Source organism: Pangasianodon hypophthalmus, chromosome 2 (assembly GCF_027358585.1).
Source record: "Pangasianodon hypophthalmus isolate fPanHyp1 chromosome 2, fPanHyp1.pri, whole genome shotgun sequence".
NCBI lineage: Eukaryota > Metazoa > Chordata > Actinopteri > Siluriformes > Pangasiidae > Pangasianodon > Pangasianodon hypophthalmus.
Window position 1 is genome coordinate 17140871 of NC_069711.1, and position 13414 is coordinate 17154284.

Sequence of the window (13414 nt, forward strand, 5' to 3'; positions counted from 1 at the left end):
TGTTTATGGGACATGTGCACTACTCATATACATCTTCTTTGCTGCATTATTACTTTAACACTACTGGTTACTCAGGTAATACTGTATATAGGTACATACACTATTATGTTTACACTTCTGTTTATCTCTGTTTATCTGCACAGCTCTTATGCTAAGATAAAGGTAGTGTTCATAGTGTTATATGACAACACACCTTAAGCTCTTTATGACAAAACCTACATAAACATTTTTAAAGACTTTTTCCTGACTACTGACAGTTCTTCAAAATGTTATGTAAGTTTCAGTCAAGTGACAAGGATTTTTGTTGACATAAGGTTGTGTCATGGCACTTCCTGGGCTGGATTACATTAGAACATCGTGACATCTGACCTTACAGCTCGGTATACACAGTGACACAATGGTAATGATGTGACATGATTTGCAAAGTGAGGCACTAATTGGAAAATTAACAAAGGTGAGCACTTCTAAAAGATGTTCTGCACTGTCTTGTGATCTCAGCACTTTACCATGAAACATGGACATCAAACCTGCTATATAACAATATATCAGGGACAATCAAAACACTAATTATAGAGATAGTTATGTATATTTTCTCTTGCCCTTGTTTGTTTCTATTCGTAAGCTTGTTAGATTATTTATGACAATACCATGATGCCATAACCACAGAGCTGTACAGTATACTTCATTTTACCACAAATTAGAGGATGATTTTGATTTTTGAAAATCATCACATCATCATCGTTATGTAAGTGCGAAATAGCAAAAGTACACTGAGTTATATAGTCAGTTCTCATGACGTTTTAACTTTAAGTCAGACCTGGAGGCTCAGGGGCCTAAGCGACTTCTTATTCTGCTTATAGCTAACAAATACAGTATAAATAAATAACAAAAGCAATCTGTTGATGATGTCTGTTGGAATAAACTTTTCTTAACATGTATGTATGTTTATGTTAAATAAAAGGGTTTATGTAAGAGTCATATAGCCCGATGAACATCACCATAAAGGTAAAGCATTATCTCCTTTTATTTCTATTTTTTTTTATACACAGTGCAGGTGAATTCACAAATCTGATTGGTCAGAAGGTGTGTATTATTTTTGTATGACCGCATGGCTCAGACAGTAGTTCCTGCTGTAACATGATTGATAGGTTTATATAAATTATAATTATAATTTATAAAATATAATTTTAATTATATTAATAGTTATAGTTTTTGGGGTTTTTTTTTTGAGAGAGAGAGAGAGAGAAAGAGAGAAAGAGAGAGAGAGATGGCGGGAACGCCTGTTTATCATGGCTATAACACAGCTATTGACAGGAACTAACTTACTTCTCGGGCGTTCTACAACATTAAATCCTAACTATAAAACTGTTACAATCAGCAACATGTCGTTCATTAATAAATTAAACATTGTAATCCTTAGCAAATTGCACTAGTATAAACGGAATAACACACTCCAGACCGTGCAGTTACAGAAAAATAATCCACTTCGGAGTGGTAACGTATCACACCACCCCGGTGACTACTGTGTGTTATTCCTTATGTATCTTTAAGTATTTGATTTTGATTTTACTTGTTGTTTTGTATAAGTTTTTACTAGCATGCTGCTGTAACCCTGAACTCACACCAGCAGCAACTTGACCAATGTTCAATCAGAGCTGACGATTTTACGGCGACAGTAGGCGAAGGAGTCATTAGCACTGCAAAGGAGGTTGGGTGAGCTTTGAAACTGAATTAGAAGCAATCTGATTGCTCAAATCAAATCAAAGTGTTTTGATTTGATGAAAATAGAACAGCACTTGGGTTTTAACAATGATGCACTGCATAGATTTATTTTATATCCAGGCATTATACCACTCCACAATTTTATTTTTAGTGGGAAGACATGTGACCTGTGATAAAATGGTGGTGTATGCATCATGAAGTTAGTTTGTGCAGATATCAATATTGCACTAGTCTGCTAGTACCCCTCGCTGTCTCCTGGTGCTTGGGGCGTGGTTACACATGAGGACGAGTGACATGTAATCTTGCCCCTATTTTGACTGACTGCTGCACTTGTTGCTGTACTGCTGGTGGGCGAGGACATACCGTATGTGTTGACCTGCCTCAAATGGATGTTCATGTGCTATAACAATCAGTGTAACATGATGAAGTCTAGTGATGTGAGAATAAGGAAATGATCTGGAATCCTACCACCGATTTATTTCTAGTTGTATATTTATACACAAAACAAATATATTATTATGAATGCTTATTTTATGCATTTCCACCACTTTCTTGTCAATTTACATAAATTCACCGTCCAGCCATTTATTTAAAAAATCTGGCACATTTCAAACCTTGAAAACACAATTCAAGCTTTTTTTCAAGACTGTTCATACAAGCATCTATATGAACCATGTTTACAATAAGAATGTCATGACTACATATCTACATAATGTAGATGCAGATGATGGGAAATTATCTGGCAAGCTAAGTTACAGCTTTTATATATATATATATATATATATATATATATATATACATATATATATATATGTGTATATATATATATATATATATATATATATATATATATATATATATATATATATATATATTAGCTATTTAATATCTGTATTAGCTATATACAATGATGCTGAAAAAATGAAGGGTAGCAATTAGTATTTCATGGGTGTTCGATGTAAGTTACTTGTCAGTACATCTTCCTACATCCCTTCCTGCTATACATTAATAATCATACATCACGGATTAGTTATTACGCTTGACAGTGACATCACCTGCTTTTCACGTGCATATGCAACCGATCACTCACACTTCAGGTTGCAGGCTGTGGTGAGGTCTCTCTCCTAGCTTGGCCCTACCAGTGAAACCATGGTACCTGGTAGTAAACTAAAGCTAAGTTTGAATCCTAATGAAAAACTGTATTCTCACCAGCAGTAATTTTTCACTTCATGTTGCTCAAATGGCTTTTTACTGAAAAATTGCTGCTGGTGAGAATAGTTTTTCATTAGGATTCAAAGTGTTGCTTATCTTAAAGACATAGTTTGGGAAATACATTTGGTCAGCTAAGTGGGTCTTGAATGAGCTTTTATAGATGTAATGTTAAATATGTATCAGAAGTAAGACGACTTTCTGCTCGAGAGTGGCACAACAGATAAGTGTTCATCCAATCTTTGGGACATGGTAAGTACAAATCCTGGTCATGCCACAGCCATCTGTGGCCAGGAGCCAAGGAAGCAAAATTGGCCATACTCTCTCTCTCCTGTCAGTCACAGTGACACTAGCCAATCACAGGTGTCTGTGAGTTCATGTATGCTGAAGAGGGCAGTGATTTAATAAATAAATATAATTAAATATAATATTTATTATTAAATCCATTGTAATTGCAGAAAAAAATGAAAGCACCCAATCTTGCAACAAAAGAAACTATTTATTTGGAATATGCATTACCAGTACAAATTAAGAGACCAGAAAACCTACACCTTGTTAGTTTTTTCCTTCACAAACAAGTTGGAATTGAAAAGACAATAATTTGCTGTTCCGTTTTTATTCCTTATTATACATATGCAGAGATCTTAAAAGTTAAAACTCAGCAAGAGAAAGTCTCCGCGCTTTATATATATATATTTATTTATTTATTAAAAAACAAAAAAACAAACAAAAAAAAGAAACATTCAAAAACACTGCAGGATTTTTTAAAGAACAAAAGACATGCAACAAAGTAAACATTTGATGTTTTACAAATTGCTTCATATGCAAAAACTAAAAGCATCATTACATGAAGCTTTCAACAATACGCTGAAACTGGGCAGGCGATAAGAGACGTGTGTATGAGTGTGTTCAGGGTTATTATGTCACTCTTCAACCCAGATTTGACCAACTGTGTTTCCGTGTGGATGGATGGAGTTTAGCACTTTTTATTTTGCTCTAACACACACAGTGATTTGACTCATTAGCTAGTGACCAGGTTTAGAAGGTGTGTTAAACTCCAGGCATACAGTTAGGCCTCTCTGGGTTACAACAAATCAGCATGGACGTTTATTATTGAATGTTATCTAGCTTAGTGATGGATGGTGCATCTAACTGAATAGTCTACACTAACACTTGCTATTAGGCTTTCTTGAGGAGCTACAGGTCACACAGGAATAATAATCTATGCAGATGGAGCTGTTTTGGCTGGTTACAGCTGGACCCGACTGATTCCTGTAGCCAAAAAGGAGTGTGTCCAGAGTCCAGCATTGTTTAGTGATTTGCCAGTTCTAACACACACTCATTCAACTCATTACTTAAAGGAAGTTTGGCCAAAAATGACATTTTCCTTCTTGGCAATACTGTCCCTTTAAAACCTCATTTGCAGGTGTGTTAGAGATCAGGAAATCAGCAAACTCTTCTGGACTCTTGACACACGATAATAAAGGGCCCTCTTTCTTAATGGGTGCTCATTATAAAATGTCATGATATAGCTTAGTGATGGATGTTGCATCTAACTAAATAAATTACAGTGCTTAATGTGACAAAAAGCTTTGTTGATTTGCTACAAGTAACAAGATAGAACCATAATCGATGTGTGATGCACAACACACTTGATTTTTTTGGTGTGATAAGATTAGTGCGCAGTTATACACTTTATTCTAAATTGGCCACAAGTGCTAGCCTTGTCACTTTGCTTTAGGAATTTCATATCTATTATGTTGATCAAATCATAAACGATTTCTTGAAGACATGGCCTGCCCATCAGAGACCCGATTCACGCTTATATGAAGCACAAGATGTATCGTTTTAAACTCTGTTTAAAAGAGCAAAATAAGAATAGAAAGGTGCACATCTACGTACATAGCGCATTCTTGGGCTAATTCACATTATGCTAAAGCAAGAACACACAAAGAAAAGTAAAATGTCTTGTAACAGAGCTGAAGCCAAAAAGAAAAGCGCATTAGGCTATTCACAACATGACGACGTAAAAATATACGCAAATGTTTTCTGCATTTTTGTGCCATGTTTTCTTTCGACAAACACTACTGAATTCGGACTGCATTTTTGGTTTTGAATACGAAGCACTGGGGCTTTCGCTAAGAAACAAGCCCAGATACAGAAGATAATACATCATTTACAATGTGGTTAAAATGGTGATGATAAACAAAATGGACGTCTGCTGTTTTTGGTATCAAAGTAATGACGGATATGTGATATGTTGTCACCAAGAAAGACCATAAACTAAAAGCAAGGTTCAGTTGTTTTCAGTTGGGTTTTTTCAGTTGTTGGATGAAAAATGTGGTAAAATGTATATGATAAAGTGACTTCACAACAGTCACACATCAACTGTATTAGAAAATCAGATTAATTATATGCAGCTGTGAAGTCCTCTGCTGTTTTATGTATGTTATTTAGAGGAAAAAAGAAAAGAAAAATATTTCATAAGTAAATACATAGACACATTTACTGTATTTTCCGGACTATAAGTCACTCTGGAGTAATAAGATGCACCCTCCTAAATATATAACTTCATTTTATAAGCCATATTAGTAGTGGCATTTCTATGGTTTTGTCCTGTTAGTGTTGCCGTAGGTTAGCACTCTACTGTTTTCTTTGCTAGAATCTTAATCCCTCTGTCAGGCCTGGACAATATCTGTGTGTGAATCCATCCTTAGCTTTGCCGCTAAAATATTGCTAATTTCCGCTGTAGCGCCTTGTAAAAATGTTATGTTAGCACCAAGCTAATGGTAGTGTACCATACAGTCATATAGAACAGACACCTTTATCAAACTCTATATTCATGTCACAGTTTTACAGTTAATCATAGAATTAATCAAGACTTCTACAGAAAGTACTCTTCTCTCAATCATAATGCTAACCATTCTGTTGCCATCAATGCTGAAGTAAATCACCTAATGTTAAACCATAACCAATGGGTAGGCTAATGCAAAAACACAAATCGGAGCACCGTCTAGAGGGTTAAAAACATCTTATAGTCTGTAAAATACAGTAGCTTTAAAGTTCAAATCTGTTTGCACTTATTACAGAAATGATTTTGGTTCACAGCAGCATTTGGCTCTTCCTTAACTGATGCAGTTGGGTTTTTTATCACATAACTTGGTGAACTGTCTTAAATTCATTGTCATCAGCTGACTGACACAGATGTTACAAACTTCTTAATTTGCAAAGGCCTATACTGCATTGTCACTGGTGGAGATTATACACGGAAAGCAACAAAAACGTTTTTTTTTGTTTTGTTTTGTTTTTTTTTAAAGAAAGGAGGTTTTTAGGAATCAAAGACAAGCGATGTTTGTATAGCCTAATTAAAAATCAATTTCAAGTTACATGATGGAGAGAGACTGAGATACAAAATATGTCTTTATAATACAGTATGTCCCTATATTACAACATGAAGAATATGATCACGTCAAATGAACATGCAAATCATGAGTGTTAAAATGTAGAAAAATACTTTGGCACTATGGACACAGAAAATGTTCATGGTTTCATACCATGATAAAAATGTGAAAAGGTTCCGCTATGGAAAATGGGGCATCATATGCACCATCATTTCTATTTTAGAAATCAGTTTATTGTTATGATTTGTTTTTTATGTTGTTTATCTAAGAGGTAGCGTGATCATACATATTAACCCCTTCAGACCCCATGTTCGTTATAATGGTTTATGTTTGGTTATGTTTCATTCAATCCACTGACTGTAGGAGCTGCATCAAAATACTATTTAAGACTGAAAATAATGATTTTGAAGAATTATAATGAATTATAATTGAGGATAGAAAAAAAATCAGATCTGAAGGGGTTAATACAAATCGAGGGCTGTATTTAAGAATACAAACTGTGTGTGTGTGTGTTTGGGTAGAACAGATTGATTCACTCCAAAGCATGGCAGAGACCCAGCTTAGTGAGCTAGTGAGTGCATTACTTAAACATAGTGATGAACGACCGAGAGTGACAGAACAAAAAGAGAGTCCATGGTTTGTGCAGTAGTGAGGGAACAAGAAGGAGTGAGGTGATGAGGGGATCAGTTGGAGGTGTCAGAGTGAACACTCCCGGGTCCTTCTGTGGGTGAGGTCACTGAGGAGGGGGTAGTAGCATCCTGCCATCCACCATTAGCCTGCGGAAGAAGAAAGGACATATACATTAGAGAAGTGAAAGCTGGAAGACTGTCATGAAACTAGGCATGTGGCGATAATTTGCTGTACAATATCCAATCAGCTAATCGTGTGGCATAAACGCAATGCATACAATCATGCAGATGCAGGTCAAGAGCTTCAGTTAATATTCACATTAAACATCAGAATGGGGAAAAAATGTGATCTCAGTGACTTTAACCGTGGCTTGGTTGTTGGTGCCAGATGGGCTGGTTTGATATTTCAGAAACTACTGATCTCCAGGAATCTCCTGATCTCCTAAAATATTCTATAGCAGTTACATAGAACGATGCAAAATAATAATAATAATAAAAAAAAAAAAACATTTAGTTTTGCAGTAGTTCTGCGGGTGGAAATGTCAATTGAAGAGAAACATCAAAGATCTATGGTAAGTCTTTACAACCGTTATGTGCAGAAAAGCATCTCAGAATGCACAACACACAGAACTTGGACAGCTACAACAGCAGTAACAATGTACAGGTGTGTGTGTGTGTGCATATATATATATATATATATATATATATATATATATATATACATATATATACATACAGATAGCTAGATATACATAACTGAAAAAATACTGCTTTACTGCTGAGAATATAAATATAATGTGTTTGCTTTTCCCAGGAAGACGGGAAGCACTGCAGACATGTAATACGGGACAGAGTTAAATGCTTGTCACTTTCACTGACACACACCATAATACTGAGCTGGGATGAAGTGGCCCACCATATAACACTCCCAGAAGAAACAAAGAGGGAAGCGGTGGTGGAAAATTATGACATTTGGAGATTGAAATGAAAATACAATGCGAGGTGCAGAAGCCATTTCTCGTCTTGCAGACAGGCCTGCTAAAGAGCATTTGGGGATATTAATAGCAAAAAGGCTGGAAATGGCAGCCGGCAGCCACTCAGCTCCAAGCCTGTTATTTAGAGCCGAGGCAGTCTGTAATCAAACAAAATGGAGGAGAGCAGAAAAAGATCTTAAAACGTGTTCGGTTACGGTGCCACGTTCCTATTTTCTACTGAAGGCATAATTACTGCTATAAAACGCTACATGAGCCATTATCAACACGGCGAACAAAGAGGGAAATCACTTGTCTGAAAAAGATTCCTCATCTTTAGACTTTAAATCGGCTTTTAGCACAAAGTCACTGCTGTCGTATCTGAAATATGGACTCTACTTCCACCTGCATATAAACAACAGTCTAAGATATTAATGTTTAATAATAAAAAACACACAAATTAAAATATTAAATTATGTGTTGCACTGTTGCCATTATGACTCAATGAATTAAAGTAATAAAAAAAATTACGAACAAATATTTATGTGTACAGTGCAATTTCTCTAAAATTCTGACAAATTAATTAATTTTATTACATGAGATGATGTTCAGGTTAAAATGTATTAAAAATGGCTATAAATTCTACATATTGATTATTTAGATAAAAGACATTTGGAGATTTCTAAATTAATTGTCACTATAAAACGGCTGTTAAATTTAAAAGCATCTGGCCCATGAGACTGAACATTAGTAAGTGATACACAGAAGAGGAGGAAGAGTTAATTCTTTTTTACCTTTTAATCCAGTTATTAAGCAGAATATTCTGTCACATTTGTTAGTAAAAAAGAGGAAAATTGATTTTTATGTCAGGTTTTGGGAAACAATGAAGGACTTGAGACCTTTAAAGAAAGCATGCTCAGATAGTTGGTCTGGATAATTCTGAGGTCTGCTGAGTTGCAAATATTTATACCTTCAAAAGTCTGCATTCTTTTTTTTTTTTTTGAAAAATCAAATCTAGCTCATTCTCACATCCCTCCGATTCCCCTGGAATGCCACGGAATGAAGAACATGGAAGGATTGGTTGGGATTTGAATACATCCATGTTCTTTCTTATGGAACGGCTTCGATCTCATTAGCTTATAGCAGAAAGCGGGCCAAGACATGGCAGCACAGCCGTTGACCTTACTCCTCCACGTCCTCTCTCTCTCTACCCCCCTTCGCTCTCTTACGCTGTCAGGGCCATTAGCTCGGCGCGAATGTGATCTGAGCAATGTGCTTGGATTGCTGTCCTAAGTCCGCACTCGGCTCCCCGTGTGTCTGTCTGATCGATTTTCCCCTTTACCACATGGCTTGTCGCTGTGAATTTTGCGACTGCACCAAAACCCCAGCAGCAGCCCCCACCCGAAAGGAAATAAAAAATTAAATTAGGGAGATGATGAGAGGGACAACAAAGGCGGCAAACACAGAGGGCCACAAGCTTAGATTTAATTTTAGCATTAGGATATAGTATTTTCCTTATAGTCTTTTTAGTTAGCCTTCAGGCACATATGAGGTCTCGATGGGGAGGGGATGCTCAGTGCAGACCATCTCACCTGTATACAGCACACACACACACGCGCACACACACACACACACACACACAAACTGCTCAGCGTGGCACGTGTCAGTGCAGGTGTTTGGAGAGATCTTATTGGACGTGACGGGTGTGTCCGAGCCCCGTGGCATTAGCAACACGCAGCCGATCACACTGGGTGACCGTGGATCAGACATGTCCCACCGAGTGCATTTCCGAGCCCTATGGCTTTAAAATAATTGGGAGAGTGGTAGAGGGCACAAGAAAAAAAAGTTATTTTTTGTTTTCTTACATTGATGCCCTGCGGACTGTACATCTGGTTGGCTGTGAGGCCATCACTGTATCCTCCTGTCTGACTGATAACATGGCGAAGGGTATCCACCTGAAAATGCACAATAAACAACATAACAAGGTCAGAGCAGACGCACACACACAAATAAACAAAGCAAGGTCGACGAGAAAGCACAAGCAGCAAAACAAAACTTAACAGAAAAAGGACAAGGTCAAACAACACTGTAGCAATGAGCGAGACAAAGAAAACAACAGTTCAAAGTAAACACAATCACATAAGCAATGTAAATACATAGAGAACTAGCTAAAATGGCAACAAAGGAAAAGAGTAAAACAGAACATCTGCATAGCTCTTGTGGCAGTGAGTCAAGGTGACTGGACTTTTCTTATAATTGTTAAGATATTTCTTTGTTCATTGTTTTCAATTCAAAGGTACCACAGTGCTGCTTATGGTCTAAAGTGTATTTTGTTTACACATATTGTACATTTTTTGTTGCATGTTTTGATAACAGCTTTGTTACATTTTTATACTTTTAATGTCTGTACTTACTAGTATGTTCTTACTAGTGTTATTGACTGTGTATCTTTAAACATCTTATGAATGTATGTTCTTACTAGTGTCATTGACTGTGTATCTTTAAACATCTTATTAAAAACACTATTGTAATAATATTGTAAATCATGATAAATTGTTAAACAACTATTGAGATATTAACATGTAATGTCTGCACATGGTCCATTACTAACCACTTTGATTAGAGATTTCATGTTTATCATTTCTGATACAATACTAATCAGAGGTTTGAGCATCACTGCAGTAATGGCACAAGTTGTATAAAAGGTTTGTGTGAGAGGATGTCCCGTTATTATCTGTTAGCTAATGGTGAGCTTAAGATGGTAATAAACACATATACTCAGTATTAGCGCAGTGCATTCCAAATAACATGACACCAGTTTCAAATTGCTATGTACATATCTGCTCCCTGTAGCCTGCTCTTGTCTTTATACACCATCTTTAAAAGTATTCTTTATTAGAGTAAATGTCCAGCATATGAGGTGACCAGACTGATGTGTACTGTACCTGCGACTGCACGTTGGCTCCCACTTGAGCCCCCTGGTATGAATCGCCATTCATAGACTGCACACTCATAAACAAATCACCAGAGTTGGACATGTTAAAAGAGCCAGCAGAACCTGAGAGCAGAGGAGGGAGAGAGAGAGAGAGAGAGGAGAGGAAAAAGAAGCAGCAGCACAAAGACCACAGAGAGAGAGAGAGAGAGAGAGAGAGTGAGAGAGAGAGAGAGAGAGAGAGAGAGAGAGAAAGAGAAAGAGAAAGAGAGAGAGAAAGAGAGAGAGAGAGCAAGAGGTAGAGAGAGGAGAAGGAGAAAAAGCACATGCGGAAGTACAGTTAGACAAGCGTAACAGAGCAGAGAGAATGAGCAGCCCATAGAGAGCAGAGCATCAGCACTAAGGCTGAGCAAGAGATAACGCTGTAGGACAGGTTTAAAGCAAGAGCAGGCAAGTTGTAATGTTAGCTAGCTAATGGAGGAAAGTGCTTGTCCTACATACGCTGCTGTTTGAAATATTTAAAGCAAGCCCAAAATGGATTTCAATGAAATTTAAATCCTTGTAAAACTGCATTACAAGGCAATTTACAATTTTATGCAAACGTGATAACCTCAACTCGGCCAGTAACAGCTCAAACTCATCTTCATGACTAATAAAAAAACTGCAGAAAGGTTTATGAAGTGACTACCATGCTCCTTGCAGCTCTGTCTGTGAACCAAAACCCGTAAAGCGGGAACTGAGGAAGCATGACCTCTGTTAGGGTTTTTCATGGTTTTGGGACGAATGGCTGAACAACTGCTCAGTACTGGCGATAAAAGTGAGTAATCCCAAGAGTACTGTTACACTTACACAACTTACATGCTCAATATCTTTGGACATGTGCCTATTTTATGTATAATGTCTTTAGTATCAGGATTTGGATGGAGATTATCCACAGAGAAATAAAAAATTTACTCAAAGAATTGCTCAAACCACTTCTGAGACACAGTTTAGCCACATGTTACACAAGCGTAAATCCATCTGACTTTCCCAGCCACATTTGACAATGCACAAGTTCTGTGAATGCAGATGTTCATGTTTTTTAAAAATGTTAACAAGAATAAACACAGCACAAGTGATGTGGAATTCAGAAAACATCTAAAAACATGGAACAACACTGGAAGTTGGTGTTTGAATGTAATGAGCTAATTTGCATTTGAACACTGTCTGACCGGAAGCGAAACTGTAAATGCATGTGGTTTAAATCTTATGAGGATACAATCAAGATGCATGAAATGGGCAGGTGTAAATGGGGTCATAAATTTAAATTTGACACACGTTCTATGTCAACCATTTAAGAGCCCATATTGACACCAAGACACATACTCTGAGTTCTAAATGCTGAGATTTAAAGAAACAGAAGTGTTGTGAGCTAGACAAATGAAAATAATGCTGAAAATCCAATAGACATAGTTATAAAACCTATTTTTACTCTTTGAAAGAATGAGGTAGGTCTCAGGTGTGCATACGCTGAAGACAATTACACTAAATCTGCGTTAGTCCAACATGTATCTATTGGACCACTGAGAGTCACTTTTGCAGCTGCAATAATAAAGTGTGTGGAATCATGTAATAATGTAATGTGGGACAGTGTGTGATTAACACAAGGCTGTGAGACGTGCGTGTATATTTGCCCACCTGCTGAGTTGGGGGTGGAGGGGGAATTTGCCTGGCTGCCATGAGCTGACACGCTGGCCGCATTCACTGCAGTTCTGGCTGCGTACATATTGGCTTCCTCCTGGAACTTTCCAATGTTCTTCTTATACCGGATTCGTTTGTTTCCGAACCAGTTGGACACCTGGGCGAAAAAAAATTAATTAACACTCTTATTTCACAACTTCACAGGCATTTCATGAAACTTTATTCTCTGTTCGGTTCAAAATGAATTGTTTTATATCTTTACTGAAAGTGGAACAACAATAAAAATGACGTAGAACTTCATGTGCTTGGCTTAATCTCTCGAACAAACCTGACAAAACATTTTTATGGATTATTTTTCCATTACAGAGCTGATGCTCGGGAGACATCTGGACTCAAAAAGGAACAAGGTGAAATTAAGGTGTTTAAAATGGCTGTTGTTAATCACTGTTAATCTGAGCCAAAAACTTGATGTTAGTGGTTGTCCCATTTCCTCCATCTCAAATTTACACTCTGTTAGATTTAGAGTTTCACTAAATCAGGATGTGAGGTAATTCCACAACTACTGACTGCTACAATTCATCATTCGGAGGAAGAACACTTAATAGCAGCCCAAATGAAACAAATCAACATATAGCAATGAATCAACCAGACTATCTATTTCACACCTGACCATAATGGCTTTGATCAGTACTGTAATGACGCATGCCAAGATGAGAGTCAGAAAATATGTTGCCGCACTGTGAGCCTGATGTGCTGTTTGCTGATTTTTCATTTGGCCTACTGTATCTGCAATACAATTTTCCATCAAGCTATGAGTTGCTGGAGTACACTGTGAAGTTCCTAAAGGAAATCTCTGCAATGACCTGTGCA

General features: G+C 37.0%; 1 protein-coding gene across 2 annotated transcripts in view; it reads right to left on the reverse strand.

Moving 5' to 3' along the window:
* Positions 1-3411: 3411 nt before the first annotated feature.
* Positions 3412-13414, reverse strand: part of pbx1b (pre-B-cell leukemia homeobox 1b) — a 74194-nt gene continuing 64191 nt past the window's right edge. The window contains exons 6-9 of one of the 2 annotated variants that reach the window (XM_026917727.3): positions 12542-12701; positions 10878-10990; positions 9798-9887; positions 3412-7108 (exon numbers count right to left, since the gene is read on the reverse strand). In XM_026917727.3, coding sequence (XP_026773528.1) covers positions 7016-7108; positions 9798-9887; positions 10878-10990; positions 12542-12701 — 456 coding nt within the window. In that variant the 3' untranslated portion in view covers positions 3412-7015. The remainder of the gene's footprint in view (positions 7109-9797; positions 9888-10877; positions 10991-12541; positions 12702-13414) is intronic. The other variant, XM_026917735.3, reaches the window with a different exon arrangement.